A 22763-nucleotide genomic window follows, 5' to 3' on the forward strand; every position below is an offset into this window, starting at 1 on the left:
TCGTTAACCTCGCCGGTTTTCATCTTAGTCCGCCCTGAATTTCACCTCTGCAAGGTTTTCCCACCTGATCCCTAAAGTTTGGGGGTTTGATTTTTTATTTTGGTTGGTAAAATGTCAGACACGAGTTCAGAGCAGGCAAGGGTGTGAAAGGAGCTGCGACCCTCGGCTTACCTTCCACCAGGGAGGTGAGTAAAGTGACATTTGCGGCCTTACGCCTGCCGGCTGGTAAATTCAAACCGATTTTTTCTAGCCTTTCTCGCAAAGATCTCCCCCCGTTTTTCGATTTGGCTCTAGAATGGCAAAGAAATTAACATCGTGATTAACCCCGCAAGTGTTTCTGGAAGAAACGTTTAGTCTGTGTAGTCAGTGGAGCCTGGGAGGGTTTTCACTCGACGTGATTTGGGTGTGTTGGTTTCTGCTCGAGTTTGCTGAGATTTGTTTGATTTCTCGTAGGGGTGAGAGTGGGAATGAACCCACTTTTCTGGCTGTTTTACCCAGGGAAATCAAATAATGCCAGATAGCAATAATTAATGGATAGGGTTCTGATCTAGAGAGCTAGGGGGTTTCTACTGTACGACACTAACTCGTATTAGGATGGAGTGGGGAGACAGGCAGAAAGATAGAGAAGGAGAATTAAATTTTCAGTTATTCCAGGAAAGAGCCAGAATGGGAGGAAGAACAAGAAAAAAAAAAAATCTGAGAGGCTCGAAAGAAGAATGTATGTGCCTGTGGACAAATAGAAAAGGGGGAAAATACTTATGAAACTTCAGGAACCCTTTCGTGAGTGTGTATGAATGTGTTCTTAAGCAAAAAGGCGATTCTGGGAGGAAGAGCCAGCCCAAAGGCAGGGAGCGTTATACAGGGGGAACTGAGTGCCGGAAGGAAGATTTGAATATCTGTCGGAGGTTGCTGATAAGGACAATAAAAGGATGAGTGAGCTATAGGTGAGAAATAAAGAGCTATTGTTCCCACGCTTATACATATGTAGACCCTCAGGGATAAAACCTTGCCACGTGCGAAATCAGGGAGTTTGGGCACCAAGACTGAAGCTCATCCCAAATATCTCTTAGTTCTGACTTAAAATTTGTATAAGAGTTAGCAGTCACACTTAGAGTAAGGAAACCAGAAACGACAAAGAAGCCAGACTGGCTTCCCACTATTTTAAATTAAAGTAAATAGGGCGAGATGGCAGAATTGCAAGAGAGCGGCTTTCTATATTTCATCTGCTCTGAAGCAAAAGCTTGTCTAAAATTTAGATTAAAGATAGGAACTGAAGTCAGCAGCAGCCAATGATTATGGCTTGGGCCATCTCCAGAAATCCACTGAAGTTCAATAATTGTGTTTCTTTACCTTGATAATCACATTTTCTATCGTGTATCTCTCAGATGTTCTCCCTACTCCATTTGTAGTTGTACAGAATGAGCAGGCAGGTTAGCATCTGTAAGTAAAAAATCTCTGCTGCTCTCACTGGCAAGGATCACAGCTGAGCAATAATTACAGACATTCACGTGGAACAACATCTATTTTGGGAGACCCTAATTCTCACGTGCATTTTTGGGTGACTGACTGCATGTAGCAGGACTTGCCCTCTCCTCTCCAGACGCGGGGCTGGAGTCTCTGACATCATCACAGTTTTTTTTTTTTGCATGTGAAAAAAATTAAAACCCTCCATACCAACTTCATTTTAAAACATCTTAAAGTCAACGTAGCCCTATTTTTGATGCAGGAGCTGGCAATGTATTTCCCCCCTCTAAGACTAGCAGCTTTTAAACATGACTTGAATCTTATTCAGGGCCAAATTAATTATATGTATTTCTGTCTTGAAGTTATGCTTTGCCTTCCAGTCTGGCGTATACCTCACATGTAGAAAATAAAGTCTTATCCCCTCTCAGCTTTTCATCGGCTTCAGTGAACTGGTACCTCGTACCATATCACTACTTCCCTGTTCTGACTGGAGATAGAGCCTTAGCTCACCTTTCTTACAGACAAGTCAAGAAGGACTTATCAAGAAGATAAAAGCCTTCTCCTGTTAGTCTTTCCAGACGATGACGTCGGAGCTTAAATCCTTGTTTCTGGTACCTAAATGTACGATCTCTCACTTGATAAGATGGAGAAGCAACAAGACCTCCAGGTTATCCCATGGTCTTCTTTTTCCTCGGCATTAATAGTGCCAACAATTTTGAAGGTCTTCAGCAAAATCCACGAGGACATTAGTGGCTGATTTACACGAATGTTAAAGAGCAAAGGCCTGAAGACCAACTGTGACTAATTCGTCCAGCTACCTTATCTAGATGAAGCACTCAGTTTCTGACTTTCAAAGCTATCTGTTAATGGCTTTTCTTTAGTCAGGTACTTACCTACCTTACCCTGCCAATTTCAATAATGGCTTGTATGACATCACATTAATTGCCTTATCATTATTACCATATAGAGCAAGCCTCATCAATTTTTCAAGGAAATGCCTAGAAATACATCAGGTCCTGAAATACATCCAGTTCGTCCTGCAACATTTAACTGAAACATGCCCATCATGGCATTTTATTTTTGTCCATTTTCTAAGAGACAAGTGTGAAGAGAAGAAGAAAAGATAGAAAGTTTGTGCGTGTGTAAGTGAAAATTTCCTTTTCTCGGTTCCTTCATTTGGGAATTCTTTGACAGAAACTGCACAAGGCCTAATCTTACTCTAGTCTCTGCACAATAATCTCAATACCTGAATACAGCGTATTTTCACCTTATCCTGAACATTACACACACAAGATCAATGCATATTTGCAATATTCTTTACTGTTGATCAAATTTTTCTGGTGCATGCACGGATGCCCACACAGGGCCATGTTCACACACCCACCCCAGCTTCTTACCTTCTAAGTACTCCTCCTAGGAGGGATGCATTGAGACACTCGGGAGGAGAAAGGCGTCTTTGAACTTCTCCCACAGTTACTTTATACTTTGAAGTTGAACTAAGCAAAGACAAGCGGCCAGGTACAGAGCAAAACACCTCTCCAGTATTGACTGAGATTCCACCCAGGAAGCCATCTTTATTCATCATCAAAGAAGTAACAGATTTTGGAGGAACCGGAACTGGAGAAAGAAAAGGGGAAGAGGGGAGAGAGAAACTATTATGGCACGAAGGAGTAGAGATTAACCACAGTCTCTCTGACATGCACAAAACAGCAAAATGAAAGGGAATTTTGAATCTCTGACTACCTCCAGCAACCTAAAGGGTGCTGTTCCCCCAACCTCTAGGAAACTGTTCCATGAATGATGGATGGAGAGAAAGGTGGTGCAGTACAGCCTCTATGCGGGGTTTGATCATTGGGAAATAAAATACGTATTGGCAAGCACCTGGCAACTTTCGGGTTTGAGCCTGTGTCTCAACCAGAGCCCCCCGATGCCTTTTGTACAACGGACAGCGCCTTTCTGGAGGGGAAAAAAAAAATAAAAATGAAAATTTACCACCTTTTGTTTTTCCCTAATGTTTCCATTAGCGCTAAGCTGAGCCAGGATTAAATTCACCAGAAGAAGGGAATTGCTGTCTTAAATAAGTATAAGGCTGGAGGATGCAACAACCAGAAGACAGCCCTGTTATTGCTTTGTTTGGTATTTTTTGTTTTGTTTTTGTTAAATCTGGTTTACGAAATAAAATAAGTCCTTTTCTTCAGAAAAACTAACACCAGAAAAGAAAAAAAAAAGAATCCGTTCTAACCGTGGCATTTGCCACCCTGATCATACTGTGCTGTCCGTGCAGTAATAAGAATTCTCCCACCCCTAAATTAAGTTGATCTAGTTACTGTAACACATATTTGAAGGTAGTTATGGGGGTGGGGGAGGGGTAAAAACAGAACAATAAAGTGAAACTCAACAAACTAAAACCACGATAAAATGCAATATGTGTTGTCTCTGAGAAACTAGTGAGGTTATTTTAAGAGTAACCAAGGGGATTATAACGAACAAATTCCTATAATAACAACCAGACACACTCGGAAATAAACAAAAAAAAAAAAAAAACCCGGCTAAACTAAGAATGAGAATAATTACCCTGTGACGTGACTTTTGTTTACAAATGAACTTCAATAATTGTGTGTAACTGTTATGATTTACAGCAGGTGCTCTAATCAATCAACCAATCACTTTAATTTATAGGGACCCTCCCTGCATTTTCCCAGTTGTTTCATTTCTGCAAGTAATTGATAACACACCGTACTTAAGGTATGTTTTATGCAAGAGTTAATAAGAGCTGACAGATGCTACTGCTGCTTCCTCTCGAAATCGCGGCAACATGCGTTTCCTTATAGAAAGTATAGTCCGAAATTGGGGGGTTTGCTGGTGGTAGAGCTCTGACAGTCCAGCGGGCATGTTTCAGAGGAGAAGACTAATTGATTACACACCCTCGTCGAGCAGATACTACTTCACAGTCTCCCATTTCCACTCAATCAATTGCAAAACCAATTCGGCAAATAATAGGGTTCTATTATGCACATATGCCAGCTATTTAGGTAGTTATAATACATGTCAGTTAAGCCATAAAAACCCTGTTTATTTGCAACATATCTGGAGAATCAAACCATTAGGGTTGAGGGGATATTTAAATCGTCTGGAGCTGCTAAACAATAAGATCGGGTATCCTAATATATTACCAAGTGCTAACTACTGGGCAATTGCCAATTTTATAACCTCGGTGTATGGAATAGACACAACCGTGTTTGACTGTTTTTATTACAGATCATTTCCTACTGCCAGACCAGACCCCCACAATAAAAGCTCTATAACAGCTAAAAACCAAAAGGCATGTCGGGTTTAGATATACATATTGCTTCATATGCCTTGTATATAGTCTCCAGTATAAACAAATTATTTTGAGTGGTTTTACTCCAGGGAATCGGAAAGTGAAATGGATTCCTATTTCTCTATTATTTTTAGTAAGCACTTTATGCAGCTCATAAAGGAGGTTTCAAATAGTTTGAGAACAGCATAGAAACAGTTATAAAATAGTTAGAGGCCCGCTCCTGCTTTCCTTGCTATTAATAGGATTTTTGCCATTGATACTATAGGAAAAAACTCTTTTGGGGTATCAGATGTAGTTAGGGGGGGGGAATATATATATATATATATATACACACATATATATAGCTTCCCCCTATCGTACATAGGTATATGATATTTAATGCAAGATGTTCTGCAACGTCATTCGATGGAAATATCAAGAAAAAGTTAAAGGGGAAAAAAAAAAAAAAAGAAAAGTTATATTAAAGCAGTGCCACCAGACAGATTTTCATGAGTGACATTTTTTTCTTCGGACGAACACACGGGCTCAGCGGTTCGAGTACACGTTTGCAGTGGCTATATTTAGTGACCAGTTTATCAGGTCACTGTCCAGTGAACTGAGAAATTAAACAAGAGGCAGCAATTCCACGACCATCTGATCTTAGTCCAAACTCACTAAAGAGAGAGGGATCCGTGCAACGCTTAAATGTACCTCACCCCACTCGCTTTGGCCTTTTGGAGCACTCATTACATTAGTTAACCTTTGAAATATGGATTTTCACGTGCTGTTTTTTTTTTTTTTTTTCCTTGCAAATTGCTTTTGGGAAGCTGACTGGCTCCCTTGCCAGCTATGCTGAGAGCTCCTTAGCTTTTGTCCCTGCCACTGCCTCCTCGAAAAGGACCGTAGGAACATACCCATCAATTGGAGTCTAATAACTCTAAACCCATTTTAGAGGCTTACCAGGCGGTGTAAGCATATCTATTGCGATTTCATAGCTTCAGAGAAATGTATTCTATCTAGACTCTATATCTTCTGTAAATTACCTAATGCTGCTTCAAAAAAGTGTTTGCCATGGAATGAATTATCTCTATCTATATCATATCTATATGTTTATCATAGCTATAGCTTTCAGATATAGCCCAGGCATTACCGGAGATAATATAATGTGGGTGAAGAGATAGACACGTCCGTGTGTGCAGCTGCATGTGTCAAATCCCTGAGTGTATGTAAATAAACTGTAATGCACAGTACATTTTTAGTCGATGTCAACTTTCCCAGTTGGTTAGAGATTGTCAGAACTGCTGAAAGAACTCTGAATAACACACATAGATATATGCAGCGTCTCTATCACTTCTGCTCTAACTTCATCCAATGTGTTTCTTGTTGTCTCCAGCAGAAACTATTCGATTTTCTTTTACTCCTAAATTGGTTTTGCTGTGTGCATTGAGCACTCACAAATATATATTCCCCCCCTCCAGAATTTCTCATTCTCTCTTTCTTTACTTCTCTCTCCTTCCTCTATTATTTTTTCTCCCCTTTTCTCTTTCTTTCTTTCTTTTCTGTGGTTACTTCCAGCCTCTTTGTCATTTCCCCCCCTTCCATTTCTCTTCAGCTTATCAATAAACCGGGAGAGCAACAGTAGCCGCTTGATTTGTTAGTAATTATAAGCATACTGTTCCCGCAAACGGGATCTCTAGATGAGTGAGATCGCTTTAAAACGACAGCAGGAAATGGTGGGGAAATGGAGCATGGCGAAACTCAGCGTGAAGCTTTCAGTTCTTTACATGTTTACAATTTTCTGTGCATACATTAAGTCTTAGGTTGTGGTTTGTTGTTTTTTTTCGTGGTGGTGGTGGTTCTCTGTTGGGTTGCTCTCCACAAACGCGTGAAAAAGCGCTAAAGTGCACACGGACAAGAGAAAATGGGAATAAAAGTGCATTTCAGCAGCACTAGAACTAACTAATTAAATAATAATTAAAAAAATAGAGATAGAATTATGCCTTGAAAATAGATGAATAACAAGGCTGTAAGCTATGAATACCGTTGCAAAACCCCTGGTGAATGATAATTGATTAGGCAATCAATCAGTTAATTAGAATAAATATATTTTTTCTAATTATTACTAACAAATGTGATGAAGAAACTTATTACTAGTGAGCTATCAAACACCCCCACCCCCCTCTTTTTTTTTTTTTTAATCTGCCTACTGGGCCTGAAATGAATAAAAAGTTTTTTGTTGTCCATTATAACAACAGGACTTTGGTATTATTGGTTATTTGGTCTGACATGGCAGCCAAACCCAAAGTCCAGGGACAACGTCTTGTCCATTGCCACTAAAAGACCCCGTTCCTATTTTAATTTTAATGAATAAATACAGAAAGTGAGTGCTCATGTTCCCTTCCCTCCTGTCCCTCTTGCCTCCTCCCCTCCCTTTGCTCCACCGCAGTCCCTTTCCCCTGAAAACGGGGACTAAATTTCAAAGTGAAATGTATTCCCTCGAAATTGTTTTGCATTCAGTTAAAGGCGATCCTAAGGTTCCATAGGTAATCCAGGAAAAAGCACGAAACTGAGTGGTAATGAAGCAACAATCTCCGATTCCCTGATCTATCACCTGAAAAGCTGAGGTCAAAGTGGTTTTAAGTTAATCATTTATCCTGATACTTCAAGAAGAGGTGGGGAGGAATCTTATACTGTATTATTAGGAGTTCAAAAAATGTTAAGACACCTCTTTTCATATGTTTCTTTAGAATATTATGAACAATAGAGAGTGTTTGCAACGAGACAATGAGTGAAGGTGTTAGGGCTAAATTGGCCTGTCATGCTTAATCAGATGTGAGTGTGCACACGATCGTCAGAAACAGCTGAAAGTAAATAAATACATCAGGATAATTTTAAGGTCACTGACTGTGCCCCAGAGTCACAAAAAATTAACTTGAGACTTGGGCCACGCAAGATTTTGCAAGAGGACAACTTCTTGTGCCATAGACGGTGCCAAGGAAATTTCGGATGAGCAGTTGACAAGGGAACCCGATCTTTTATTCCTGACACACGGAAAACCCTCCCTCCATTTCTGCTGAAAGGCCTCAAAACGTGCAGCCGGTAAGCTCTCAAAGCCGAGATAAATCTGGTATTGATGCTCTTGGTGATTATTATCGTCTTGATGATTTATCTGGCTCCATCCCTCCCACTTCCACCACCCAAATCTTAATGGAACTAGGAGTTAACGATGATTTTTTAACGTCTCGTTGGATTTTTTAGACTGTTAATGTACCGCATCCTCCTCATTATTAGTTTATTGATTGTTCATTGACCAGCCCCCTTCAAATCGTATTAACCACCCTCTGCCACTTTAGATTAGGAGAGTTTAAAAAGCACCTTTCATTATTCCACCACCACCACCACAGTAGAGTTCAGGCTTGGTAGCTTAATGCTCGCTCTAATGGGGCAGCTAAGAGACGAGGGGCCACGGTCCCTGCCTATTGCATTAATAGCTCAAAGGGGGCTAATACAGAAAATTAGCCTTAAACGAGCTCTGGAGATCTCCAAATGAAAGAGCCATTTATCACGCTGGCTACCTTCACTCCTCTCGTTTGCTCTCTCTACTGGGAACAACTCATTTCCTCTTAACTAAATTACTTCAGAAATGTCAAGTAAGCTCAGATAGCAAACATAACAGGAGAGTGTGGATATGTAACCTATTGTGCGAGATCGATACGCGAGATCAATCGATAGCCGCGTATGAATCCCTATATAATTTCCTTAATATTTTTGGCAATCCTTTTGCATAGATAGATCATTCCCTCTGCAGGTCTCAGAGACCATAAAGAAGCAGACACTTGCAGTCTGATATTATCAAGTTTAGACTTCAAGTCTGCATCATACTTTTTTTCCACTATATTGTAATCAAAGCATTTTAAACACTAAACTAGGGCTTGGTGAAATAGACTCCCTCCAATCCTCGTCTAGCAAATACATATCATGGGGAGTGATCCACTGCACAAAAATCAGTCAATACCTATCTGTCTGTCTGTCTATGCCATCCGTCTGCAATGACGATTTACAGAGTTTAAATAACTTATTCTTACTTGAAAGTACATCCTCACAGCGACAAGCTGCAGGGAACAAAGAGAAATTGATACTGAACCCTCTCTGTGTTGCTCCTTCTCTCGTCCTGATTAAATATTGTCTGCCACAAATGTGACCTACTATTTATTACCCATTTTTCTCCCTCCGCACCCGGGCAACTCTCTGTGCAAAAAAGAAACTGAGCTCACAATATTCCTTTATGCTGGAAAGTCACTTAGAGCTCAGCATTACTTCTAAGGAAGAAAATCCTGCTACAGTGGCTTTAAAACAGCTGCAGACGAATCTCAGGTTCTTTTTTAGTAACCTAATTTCCAAAGTGCATATGTATCCTGTTCATCATGGATTAAGCTCAGGGTATCTCTTCCTATGGCTGCAAATAGGCACATGTAATCCCACCTATATGGGACTGTGTCTCTTTAGGCGGCAGCTGCTCGACCTGTGGCCGTTGCCATGCCCGTACACAATAAGCACACCTAAATCTATACCTAATACATGTAATTATTCACATTTTAGTGCTACTCACTATCTATCTGCACCACTCAGCATTCACATTCAATGTCCCTCCTGTCCTCGTCATTTGAAGGAGGGAAAGACACAAAAAGAGAAAGAGGGGGTAAAAGGTAATATTTTAGACTAGACGATCAACAGAAAGGGTTCTGTGAAAAAAAAAAAAAAAAAAAAAGAAAAAAACATTGCGAAAGGCAAATGAGAGCACGGAGCAACGTTAGAAAGAAATGACTCGACCACAAATCAAGCACCAATTAATGAAATACACCCAAGAGAAAACATCGTGTATGAGGTGTCAAGCGGGGGTGGGGAGGGGAGATAAGTGAGGGAAAAAAAAAGAGAGAGAAAAATGCAACCAAAAACCATCAGGTTACAGACCCTGAGAGCAAAACCCACCAAACATTCAATCTGAACTAAAACAAGAGAAACAACATTTTTTTCTTTTAAGGTAAGTAATTTTCTGTTTCTCTAAAACAGTTTTGACTTTTCAGCCGGTGGTTGTCAATGATTCTGCCAAATGGTCTTCAAGTTTTCATCTGTCCTCCCTTGAGTAAGTAGAACTTGATAGTGTACGTGTGCGAGACTGTACATGAGGATTTAAACTAAAAGAAAATAAATACACTGAAGGACCTCATGCTGCCTTGAACACGTTTTAAATAAACACCCTCCCTGTTACTTTGCTTTACATTCTAGAAGATCTCTATTAAAGTATTTGTGCACATTTGACAAATAATAAGGTCCTGGAGATAAGTGCTGTTGATAGGAAGCATAAGGAACAGCATTTCTAAGCCTCATCACTGGTACTTAAAATTGAATCTAGAAATAGAAACTCCTTAGATAATTAAAGATAGCTTTCCCTACATTTGCAGTGTGTGATCTGTTTAATGTCTATCAGCATAACACAACACTAATCGCCAAGCATCTTCGAGTGACTGTCAGAGAAATGTAAAAAAATTAAGCAGCTGCAATACGCCCAAAATGAGTTATTGTAATTACATTTAATTAGTTTAATTAGTTAATTATTTTGCTTACAGCTGTACAAGAGACTGCAAACATTTGTTAATATCACATTCCCTTTAACAGTATGGGGTGATTCTGCAGTTACACTAAATCATGTGCGCATATGTAGGAAGATTTGAAAAATGGGCACGGGGAAGGGGGGAATCTTGGGGCAAGGGGGGAAGGAGGTCGGGGCTGCCTTTCCACCGGCATTTCTTTCTCTCTCCTTCACGTTTGATTCGCCTGGGAAATGCATTTAAGCCCCAAAGGGAGCCAACCCCCTTCCCCCATTAAAAGCCAAGGGGTCCCCATTGAGGACTATCGGGGGGCGAGGCGGGGAAGGGCGGGGGGGAGGGGGGGCGTGGAAACTGCATTTGAGTGTGGGGTGCTCCATCTGAGAGCATTTGTGTAATTAAACCCTTTGAAGGATGGGGGAGGGGGGAATATCCACTCTCACTTTCGCATCTCTTTCCTTTCCCCTTCCTTCTATCTGCCGATCCAATCAACTATTCATCTTGCTGCCATGTATGTCTGCTTCCCGCATAAATTAATTGCCTCAAAGTAAAAATATATCATGAAGATATTGCTACACAGTAAAAGTTTGTCTAGCTTGTTGGAATAATCCATACCTTTTTTAATGACAGACTGGTCCAATAAGTTCATACCGCTGTTATTGGCATCTTCAACTGACTGTGGATATAAAAACATCACTATTCAAATTGACTGGATATTAAAGAATCGCGCACATAAATCATGTCATTTCAAACTGAAGTTTCTGTTATTTCCATTTATATTAATTCACTAGGGGAGGAGGGATTATATTATTATTATTATTGTTATTATTATTCCCCCAAATCGACAAGGAAATGAAATTCTTACAAATTATATAATCTTCTAATTTAAGGAAAAAAAAAAAAAGAAAAAAAAGAAAGAAGGTGTGAAACATGTGGGGTGTAATACTGGTTTTATCTTATAAAACACAGATATCACATAGACTTCTTTGCATTCGATAAAGCTTTATATTTCTTTCTTTGAAAATCTGGCAATCTGGCAACATCTGCAAGATCTATTGCGTGACATAAATGAAGACGATTAAGGACAACTTCAATTCTCCCTCTCCTTCCCTCTCCTCTTCCCACTCCTTTTTTTTTTTTTTTCTTGTTTTGTTTGTCTGTTTAACCCTGCTACATCTTAATAATTCAAGGGCCATTTACTTTTTATATATAATAGTTTACATTATGGACTTTTAATTAAAGCCTGAGCAATTCAGAGTGCGGTGCAACGCCCACATCGTACAGGGTACAAGCAGAAAGAGATTTACAGCTCCCGAGGTTGCTTCCATGGTCTGACTGAGTGGGGACAGAGAGGAGGGAGTGGGAATATACATTATCAAAAGTATGAACTATTAAATTGATTGCCTAGAAAAAAGTCCCCCGATCTCGTTTTCAAAGCCTTCTGCTCCACACTTTTTTTTTCTTTCTTTTATTTTACCAGCCAGCTTAGGAGCACACCTGTTATTATGGCATTAACTTCTTCGGCAGGGGAGAGAACAAAGACAGGCACGGAGGACAGAGCAAATGCTGGGTTTCGTTTCTCAACCCGAAAGTGGGATACACAAAGTCAACAAAACAAACAGAAATTACCGCTGAATCTGCGGTCAGCACAGTAAAAGAGTCTCCCAAAGAGAAGTGTCATAAGAATTATGACAGGTTCCATTTCAGAGAAAAATGTGGGTTTCTGAGAGAGGGAGGACCTGTGGGTTTCTTGGGTTTGTTATTTTACTTTTCTCTTTACTATTTAGGGTTTGGGTTTTTCAGGGTTATTGCGTATTTGGGGAGTTGTCACATTTTTTCCATGATAAGGAAAACATCTTCACAGCAAAGATTTTTTTTCCCCCTTATTATTTTAACTTTATCTTTGCTACACGGAGAGGCTGTACTTATCCGGATCCAGCCCTTATCTCCGTCTTTCTATCGACTCAGCAGAGACGTTCAAGATGGAATATGATTTAGGAGAAAATTACATCTCCCAAAAATGTGACGGAACAATATTTTCTTGAGGTCTTTCCTTTCATTTTCCTCGAATACCCACTCAAACGAGCGCACACACAGCGGTTCCTTATGCCGTGTGTTTGTGCGTGGCTGTGCCTCTCTCTCATAATCAATAGGCTTCATACCTAAAGGGCACAAAATAAAATTACAAAGTCTTCCCTCCTTTCCCTGAGCAGTTCCCAAAGAGGGATGATGAGTAAATCCTGCAGCCAGCTGGGGTGCATCGTGGTGCTCCTCGATGGCACAAAATTGGAGGTAAATATGAAACGCCATCTTTCCCGTTCTCTTTTTTATATACATTTTGTTCCCCTTCTTATCTCACCTTATCTCTGGAGTGTATGGCTGCGCACACACTTTATGTGTGTGCGTGCCCTCCGCTCGCTCCATCAGCAACGTGGGTTAGTTGTTGTAGTTAATGAGAAGACTCCTGTCTGATTTTCTATCTAATTACGCCCTCCTGCTGGGTTTTTGTACAGGATATTCGCTCAGCATGCTGGCAGTTAATAGTCACAGAGAGGATCGTAAAGATTTAATTAGGACTGCATGCGGAAACGTGGAAAAACAACTCAGACTTTTAATTACTAGACTTCTTTAGTTAAAAGTGATACCAGGGGTTACTTTATAAGGGACTTGGGTGTTTTGGTGTAACTTAACTTTCCGTGCCTCTCAGTAGCACATAGGAGCGAGGACGGCAGTGTGAGTGAGGAGGAGGAGGAGGAGTGGAGGTGTGTGTGCAAGGAGGGGAAAGGTGATGAGTTTTCAGATATACTTAGAAAATTTAAAGAGGAAGATTCCCCTCCCACCACTCCTCCAGTAATCTGATAGCACAGAGCTTCCCGTAAACCGTATATATACAATTTATCCAACAGCTAGGGACATATCCGAGGAAAAACTCTGAAGATTGATCTTTTTGGTTTCCTTTAAAGAGGCTAAAGAATCTAGATTTCCCCCTTTATATGCTCTTTATTCTGTCTTTGACTAGTACAACCTTATTTTTGCCTCGCCTTGGAAAAAACAAACCAACCAAATCAAAGCAAAAAAAAAAAAAAACCCAAAACACACACGCACACAAAAACAAAAACAAAAACCAAAACCCGGGGTTGTAATGCTTTCAGAGTCCCTATTAGATGATGCAAATTTGTTTTCAATAACTACGTCTTGGCTTCTCTGTTCCCTGTCTGAGGGCTGTAAATCGCAGATTGAAAATTCCTCTCGAAAGGGGCAGCAATAGCAATACAATACGTCCTGTTTACAATAACAGGGCGCTATCGTGTTACAATCACTTAATTCTACCCCTGGACAACGGCTCACACATGGCCTGGATTTGATGTTTATAAAATAACCACTGTTTCTTTCTGTCACGCACTCTTTTCCTCTGTCTCATTCTCCCTTGTCAGCCCAACCCATTCTCGTGGCACGTATTTGATCAGACATGCATGAGCTAAAGCAAAGAGACACGTCTTTATCCAACTATATACCTAGATATTGCTTCAACTTTTTAGACTAAAAAATGTCCAGATTACATTGGTGGATAATAAGTATATGTCGCCTAAATAGGAATCCCTGTAGCTAGAAAGAAATCCTTGTATCTAGCATAATTTCGTATTAAAAATCAGAGTGGAAAACTGCCCAGCCTCATCTGTTACTAGTGAGGGAACAAGAATAGAAAATGCTGAACGGTAGGAGCGAGTATTGGGCTGTTTTCCCTCCTGCCTGTGCTAACTTGCAGTTGGACACTTCTTCCTTCACGTGTTTCTCCTTGGGATACCCTCCTTTCCCTCTCCCCCTCCTTCCCCAGCCTGAGACCAAAACTTTTAGAAATAAAAGGCCCGTTTCATTTGCAAGTGGCCTCAGCAGCCCAAAACAAGAAACCCAGACTTGCTGGCCCACGACCTCGTTTGCCCCGGCCCATCCCCTTCTCCATCCCCGGACGAGCGGGTGGCCGGTGACCGGGGGCTCAGCGCTGCGCTCGGAGATGTCGGGGGGAGCCACTTCCGTGGGTGCTGTGCCCTGACCGCAAAAGGGATGTTTGATTGGAAACGGAAGGGAGAGCTGCTTTATTTGAGCTGAACAGGACTCTTCTTTCCTTTTCTTTTTTTACCCCTTTCTTTTTCTATTTCCTCCCTTGTCTTTCTTTTTTCTTTCACCTTTTCTTTCTCTCCCTCCTTCTCTCTTTCATTCTCTTTCTTTCTCTCTCTTTCTCCCTTTCTCTATCTCCCCACCTTTTTCTTCCTTCTCTTTTTTCACTCCTTTCCTTTTCTCTACCTTTTCTTTTTATTCTTCCTTTTGTTCTTTCTCTCTTTTATCTTCATTTTTTTTTACCTTTCATTCGCGCTTCTCTCTCTTTCTCTCTTTCTCACAAGAGCAATTACTGGCTTTTGGGGAAAAGTGTAAGTACCGAAGCATGAACAATAGTTAACGTCTATCGGTTGCAGAGAGAAAGAGGGAAAGCGATCCCCTTTCTGCATTCGCGGAGGTAAAACTCGCCTTGACCCGCAAGCCAGTTTGTCTGAGCCAGGAATGCGAGACCAGACCTGCGCATCGCGCCCGTGGGGGGTCAGGGGCTGCCCCCAGGTCTCAAAACCAGCTTGGAAACCCGCAGAAACCGGCCACCCGGCGACCACTCAGCTCGGAGTCTCCAACCAGAAAAACCTTTCTGTTCCTAAAGCAGCTAGCCTCAGCAAAGCTCGGAGATTTTCCTGTGAAGCCCTAAAACGAACCTCAAGCCAATAAAATAACACCCCCCCGCTTCTCTGCCGCTGATTCCTGTAATGTTCAGCAGGATCCTTTTTCAAGGCTATTTTTTTTCCTTCTTAGCCTTCTCCTCTCTCGTTTTTTCCCCTTGTAACTTGGAAGTCCGTATTTCATCCAGCCTTTCATATTTTTATCTATTCCAAGTTTAAATATATATATTCATGGCACACATGATATACACATTTTGGAAAAAAAAAAAAAAAAAAAAAGAAAATAGAGGGTAACCCCTAAATCCCGATTAGTAAAACCTAATGCAGGACCTGGTCCCTGGAGATCCCCACCGGTTGGCCATGCCTTGCTCCAGCAAGGTGCAAACACCCCAGCACCGAAGCTGTTAAGGGCCTTCTTTCTGTTTTTAGGAAATAACACGTGATGATGAGTTTCGCGTGGGATGAGAGAAGGCTGGGCAATAGCATGCTATGAGCCCGGTGAAACTTCTTTGTTACCCAAAAGAGGGAATAAAACTATTTACACTCAGTGCTACCCTACCAACTACACCCCCCCCCCCAAAAAAAAAAAAAAAAAAAAGGAGAGGTTGGCTTGTTCCTGATCACTGGTTATTGCTTTTGGTTTGGGTTTTGTTTATATTTTTTCTTCCTCACGGATGAAAAATGTAACAATTTGACAGTTTCATCAAAATGACTGAACTGCAGGAAATTGGCGGGGGGGGGGGGAGGGCAGGGGCGGGGGGAGGGTTGGGATTGCATGGGAAATCACTGGAATTTGAAAAGCCAGGCTTAAACTTCACCAGCTTCTGAAACACGTGGAATATTTAGAGTACTGTGTCTGCCTTCCCCCCTGCACTCTGCTGGCTTGCCATGTAGGGGAGGGTTTGCAGAGCAGAGCCTGTGCGTGACAGCAATGAGATAAATTCTCTTTAAAAAAAAAAAACAAGTCGAGAAGGGGGAGTATAGCAATTATAATCCCAGTGCGAAAAAAAAAGCATAGTAACCCACAGCAGTATTGCTGTAGAACCCTCACGGATGATTTCTAGCCAAGGGATGGAGCCTGGAAGGCATTTTGCATTGCCCAAGGAGAAAGAACCGCGGTACCTTACCTGGACCTCCTCCATCCCTGGGTGTCCGATGCCATGCAGAGAAAGGCTGTCCCCCATGCCAGAGTCAAGGCCATGGTGAGCTGAATGTAGAAGGACATCTGGCCTCCTTACTGAATGGTAGTCCCGCCTGGGGTCCAGTCCCGAAAGCTGGGGCAGGGCGGCCCGAGGCTGTGGCAGCAGCGACCCGGTTTCTGATCCCACGTCTTGCCTCTGCCTCTGTCCCCAGGGGTGTTGCTGGGGTTGATGCAAGGGGTTTAGGGAGTAGGGGTCATTGACATGGGAGTAAGGGTCCTGGCTTTGGTGGTAAGGAAGAGGCTGGTAAGGGGGTGGGAAATAAGGCGGCTGGAAATCCGAGGATGGGGTATGAGAGAGCGGAGGAGCGCTGGAGTAGGGTCCCTGGGAGACGGATCCCAGCTGGGACAGCCTGGAACTGTGGCTGGGCACTCCATCATGCCGGTCCTACAAGCGGAATGAAAGAAAAACGACAACAACAACAAAAAAGAGGACCTTTAAAAAAACAATAAATAAAAGGAGAACAAACCCACCCCAAAATAAACACGTAAACAGTTGTAAACTAACACTCTGATCTGTCCCACTCCACAGCCGCAGATTAGAAATATTCCGGTGTTTCACACTCACATCGTGTCTATTCCCAATAACTATCAAGAAGGGACAAGGGGGGCGTGTGAGAGAGAAATGCTAAATGTCAAAATTAAAAATGCAGGTCTAGTGCTCCATATGCGAGCATGGTTTGTAACATCAGTTCAGGAACACGATTCCCCCTCCAGCAGCCCCCAAATAAAAACAAAGAATAATAAAAAAAATTAATAATAATAATTAAGAACCCCAAACCACTCATCGTTCCAAACAACCCACCCCTTGTCCTGCCTAAAGTTTCCAAACATATGTTTATTCCCTTTGCTGAAGTCCTAAAACTCAAAATCACCAACTCATCTTCACGTGGAAAAGACCAAAAGGAAAGTTGCACTTCTCGGAGGACTCCGAGGCATGAAGTTCTGCGAAAAAGGACTTGAAAAAAATAACATAAAAATCACGGGGGCTCTTCGTATAAAGAGAGTTCACCTCTAAAAAATTAAAATTAAAAAAAGCAAAAATGAAACATCGATATTGAACAAATCCAGTCGCTATGATTTCTGCAGCAACTTCCAGTGTCTTTTGTCTCCTTTTCCAATATGATATTCCGGAGAATGGGGTGGGGGTTAATTGTAATGAAAAGTCTTTGGGGTGTGTGGGGGGACTTGTGGGGGAGTAGTGTGTGGAGGCTTCAGAGAAAAGGTGGGAGAGGAGTTTTGTCCAACTCCACCGCGCTGAAGCTGCGAGGCTAAAGTAAACAAGAAAAATATCTGTTCCACAAAGTGCAGCTCAAACCCCCACAAGCAATGGCACACATGGTTTAAAAAAAAAAAAACAAAACAGGAAAAAAGTTTCCCCCCCCCCGTTCTCCCCCCTCAAACTCCCCTAGCTCAAATCGAGAACACACAATGCAAAAAGGGAGAAGCAGCTGCAAGCCTCCTCCAATTATTGTGCTAAATTACCAAGCCAAAGGCGTTTAAAAAGAGAGAGAGAGGGAGAGAGAGAGAGACAACAGATCGAGAGAGAACATGCAATTCTAGTACAACATGGATCCAAACTCACCATGGCGGAATAGGTGTGGACTAACATCTGGAAATAAAAAAAGTCTTGTAATAGCTAAAAAGAAAATAATGTTGATAATACTAATAACTGGAGGGAAAAATATCAAGGAGATCTGCAAAGGGACGTGTTGGACACAGGAGAACAGCTTGAGATATTTCGAAGTCTATCCATCAAAAAAAAAAAAAAGGAAAAAAAAAAAAGACGAATGCCCCCAAAACCGAGCCTGGAAACCTCTATCTACATATATGATTTACCCCTCCCTCTCTTTCCTTTTTTTTTTTTCCTTCTTTCTTTTTTCTTTTTTTTTCTTTTTTTTTTTTTCTTTTTTTTTTTTTTCTTTGAGCTCGCAGATACAATCCTCTTCAACCCAAGGCTAGGCTCAGACTGCTCCGCTACCCCTTCCTCCCTTTCCTTCTCTACACCGCCTCATAATAATTGATATTCATGACTATTAATATTACACGACTACTTTAAAGGGAGAATGCAGGACCAAATGGAGCGTGAAGCTGGCAGCCAGCTCGAGAGCTCCCCTACTATTGTAAATGACGTTCATTCAGTGGAGAATTACTAGATGTAATCAGACGAGGGGGGCTGGCAGAGGCAGAGTTTGGGGAGAGCGAGAGGAGGGAAAAAGTTTAGCAAGGCAGAGGCATAACTTCAATTAACTCGAGCGGAGGAAGATGAGGAAAGTAGACACTGCTGAGCTGGAGCAAGGAAGTGAGAGGAAGCAATGCTGGAGGCGAAGAAGAAAAAAAACATCTTTCCTTTATTTATTTTTTTTTTGGTACCACTTAATTATACATTCCTAATACGAGGAATTGATTGCCTTTGGTGCTTTTGTTCTTGTAGGTTTTTGTGCTTATGTTTTTCCTTTTTAACAAATAAAAAGGAAAAAGAGTCTTTATTTTTCTTTCTTTCTTTTTTTAATGTGCGGTCCCTTTAACATTTTCAGCGGATATTAAGCCCTTTTGGTGCATGTTACAGATCGTACTTATTCGCAATAGCCAAATAAATACTTGAATCTGCATGAAGTTGGGTTCCACTTCTTTTCTGAATTCTGTTCCTCCCACCCAATATGAAAAAAAAAATATATATATATATACACATATATCTCTCGGTTTTCACCCAAAAGTAAATGTATGCAGTGAATTTTAAGGGACGGTAAATTTATAGTTTTGAGGCAAAGCCAGGGGCGATATAAAACCTTTTTGATGTTGCAGGAACCCGTTCAACTGGACTGTCTGCCATTTCTGTTAAAGTTCAACTTACGTTCCTTCCTAAATAGACTCACACTTCCCAGAGCAGCACCCCCCCGCCCCCCCCCCACCCCCGGCGCACACACATACACACACTTTTGGTTTAAGAACAGATTAAGTGTCTGAGACGCCCCTACCATCGTGTTGTTAATTATAAATTGGAAAAAAGAGAGAGAAACATTATACACATCTATTTTGAGATAAATCTGGAAGGCTTCAGCTCTTAAAAAAAAAAACACAACAAAAAACCCAATCTCTCTTTCCTTTTTTTTTTTTTTTTAAATTTTTATTTTTAGGCTACACGTTACTGTTACTGTTTTGGAGCGCACCCCCAAGTTAGGGTAGACCCCCAAAGCTCACCTAACCTCTCTCCCACCTCTGCCTCTCTCCCACGGCAACCTGGAAACACGAGTGTCCCTAAAACACACAGCGGCTTAAAAATCCTCTTCAAAAGGAGGGTGGGGAAAAAAAAGAAAGAAAAAAGAAAAAATAACACAAACCAAAACCCCAAATCCCCGGCATTCCCCGGCCTCACTGGCTAGGAAGGGGAGATGTTTCGTCGCCTGCTGTTGCGGGCACAGACAATGACCGGGCTGTGCCTGGGGACGGGGAGGGAAAAGCAATGAGGGCTCAGCGGGCTGATCGCCGGCGGGACACACACAGACACGCACACGCCGGGCTGTGCTCATTCTGCATGTGCTGGGCTTTGCCAGTTGATAATTAGCCTGACGGCAGCTTTGAGGAGCGGAGACATTTCTCCCGTGCGGTTGGTGGAACCTTTTTTCCCCCGCTTCCCTTCGTCCCGTCCTTCCTCCGGCCACGAAAAGCCGGAGCTGTGCCCTCCCCTCTGTCTCTTCCTCCCTTTTTCTTTCCCCCCCTTTTTTTTTTTTTTTTCCTCGGGAGTTTCCCCGCTCTAAGTGCGAACGCGCTCCCGGAGGGGAGGGAAGCGGGAGGCGCGACGGAGCTTGGAGTCGGTGCGGCCCCGACGGCGCTTCCCCGGGGTGCGCTCCCGTTCCCTGCCCGGTCCCCAGCCCCTGCCCGCTCCCAGCCCGGTCCGCAGCCCCTGCCCGGCCGCCTCCCCACGGCTCAACCCCCTCGTTGGTGGCAGCGGATTGCGCCCTTCTGAAAATCTTCTCCCTCCCCTCGCCGCAAATGCCTCCCCCAAATTAACAAATAAAAATTTAAAAAAGGAAAATATTATTTTGCAAAGCGCCTTTCCTTACACTTTTTTTTTTCTTTTTTTTCCCTTTTCTTTCCCGTTTCAAAGCAAATTCAGCACGCTAGTCAACTTACAAGAAATAAATTCGCGGAGCCCGTTTGGGAAAGACCCGTGTCGGGAAACCGTGTGAAATTAAAAAAGGTTTCGTGGTGTTTGTGCTGTGACTTTTTTTTCTCTCTTGGTGTGCTTTTTTGACCTCGGAAATAACGAGGAGGACTGAATAAAGCGCGCAAATTTTCGTGTCCGCGGTCTATGCGGAGCTGCCTTTGAATGTATCAATTCGAGTGCGTGTACTCACATAAGTGCAAGAATGTGTGTGCCGCTTAGTTAATGTGAGTATATATACGCATGCACATCATATCTATTAGTATGTAAGTATAAAAAGTGATAAAAAACGTAACCGATTGTGAAAACAATAAAAAGAAAAAAAAACCCTACAAATTCACGTTGAGCTTAGAATGGATGCAAAATAAAAATGAAAAGAAGGAAAGAAAGAAATGTATCCAGTCCCTGAATACTAGATTGTGTTTCTCTTCTATCTTCAGCTTTTTTTTTTCCTCGACATTTGTCCATATTTAATCGAATTATATTTAATTCGAGGTCTAAACAATTAAACTCTTGCCTTTAAGTTGCCTCATTCCAACCCCCAGATCATTTCTTTGATGTTTTAAATCGCATCAAACAGCTTTTCCATGGAAAAAAAAAAAAGTTTAGGACTTGGCATGCTGAATACAAATATGCAAATAAATAAGCATTTAAGCATTTACTCTTGGTTTCCCGTCTCTATATATTTGTTGGTGTATGCGTCTCTATATCTGCCTGTATGTATATGCAGAGCTATATCTGTATTATATAGTCATGCCTACATCTATATAGTAGATGTATATTTAAATATACATATAGTCTCTTACTCATATGCATATAATATACTCACCTCATAGATATCTTCATACTTGACATTTTCAACCAGTTTCCAGAGCATGATGGCAGGCTGTTCTCTAGGAGGTGAGTGCATTCATGTGAAGAGCAGATGTCTGGATTCTCAGTACTTCTCTGTCTGTAATGATCCATCTATAATTGGAAATGGGGGACAGACACCAAATCCGACGTTCCTCTTCCATCGCAACTTATATCTGTTGTCTGAAACAATAGGCTGCAGAAGTCTGCCTCAATAGGACAGTAAAAAACATTATCTGTTACATAGTTACATATATCTACAGGCATATATGTGACTATATATACATATACACACATATATAGACTTAGACTTATGCACAGGCATATAAAGATATATACATATACACAGTTGCACGGATGTACATATACATGCAGATATGCACACATATACCTCAGAACACAAAACTTTTTCTATGTACAGACATACATAGATTGGCACATTTGTATATGTAAATTATATATATTCTTGCATACGTAGGCACATGTATATTACACGTTAAATATGCATGTATACATACAAACCTGGTCAATTTATATAGGAGTGTATATAAATGCATATTTGCGTATATATTTATGCATCTGCACGTATATATGTGGATATACAGTGATCAAATATATGTATTATGTAGTGCATATATCCGCTATTTTAGTAGATAGATAGATAGATAGATAGATAGATAGATAGACAGACAGACAGACAGATGGACAAACAGATAAAGAGAAATAATGGATAAATGAATGAATTCTTTTTTCGATCCTATTTATATTAAAATAAAGAATAGGTTGCCTCTGCACTAGGTGATTCATCATCTACAACTAGATATTATGCTTTTCCCCCCATGCAAAGTGATTTTATTTACATGTCCAGAAATTATCCTCTCATATGCAGTAAAACACCAAAACAGCGTCTCATCAAGCACATTCAAGCAAATCTAAAAGGACTGAATTTAGATCAATGCTTTCCGTTTGAAAGCCTTACACATCAGACTCGGGCTGTATATTTTATAACTTGGAAACACTTTTTTTCCGGGGAAAAATAAAAATCAGTCTAGCAACCCCTCCTCTGCACACGTTTGAATAGCGCTAAGCTACTTTCTGAAAGCGAGGAAAAAACAGAGTTGGATTAGTGCCTTTCCCGGGTAGCTCTTGGTTTGGAAGAAGAGAGGAGGAGTTGGACCATTTTTAACCTTTAATTTTTTATTTTTTTTTTTCCCAGGCAAACCTTCCTTCTCATTGTCCGACTTTTTTTTTTTGACACGTTGTACCGCAAAGAAGCGACCTGCAGGCAAACTGAGCCCATCTCTGCCTTTGAAAGGAAACAATTGAGCTTTGCAGTGGGCTGCTGCAGCAGGAGGGGAGGCAAAAAGGGGGAGAAAAAGAAAGACACAGAGGCAGAGAGACAGAGAAAAAGAAGGTGCTCCTAAATACAAGGTCCTGTCTCTGGAAATGTCAAGCT

General features: G+C 41.4%; 1 protein-coding gene across 14 annotated transcripts in view; it reads right to left on the reverse strand.

The window, feature by feature from the left end:
- The window catches only part of TFAP2B (transcription factor AP-2 beta), a 34074-nt gene extending 11610 nt beyond the window's left edge, over nucleotides 1-22464 (reverse strand). For 2 of the 14 annotated variants that reach the window (XM_065055658.1, XM_065055661.1), the window contains exons 1-6: nucleotides 21285-21517; nucleotides 16220-16678; nucleotides 10987-11047; nucleotides 3346-3420; nucleotides 2862-3081; nucleotides 172-290 (exon numbers count right to left, since the gene is read on the reverse strand). In XM_065055658.1, coding sequence (XP_064911730.1) covers nucleotides 172-290; nucleotides 2862-3081; nucleotides 3346-3420; nucleotides 10987-11047; nucleotides 16220-16678; nucleotides 21285-21365 — 1015 coding nt within the window. In that variant the 5' untranslated portion in view covers nucleotides 21366-21517. Of the gene's footprint in view, nucleotides 1-171; nucleotides 291-2861; nucleotides 3082-3345; nucleotides 3421-10986; nucleotides 11048-16219; nucleotides 16679-17875; nucleotides 18423-21284; nucleotides 21518-22167 lie in introns of those variants that run through there. The other 12 variants (XM_065055664.1, XM_065055667.1, XM_065055659.1 and 9 more) reach the window with 11 other exon arrangements.
- Between the last annotated feature and the right edge of the window lie 299 nt (nucleotides 22465-22763).

This window comes from Columba livia, chromosome 3, assembly GCF_036013475.1.
Source record: "Columba livia isolate bColLiv1 breed racing homer chromosome 3, bColLiv1.pat.W.v2, whole genome shotgun sequence".
Classification (NCBI taxonomy): domain Eukaryota; kingdom Metazoa; phylum Chordata; class Aves; order Columbiformes; family Columbidae; genus Columba; species Columba livia.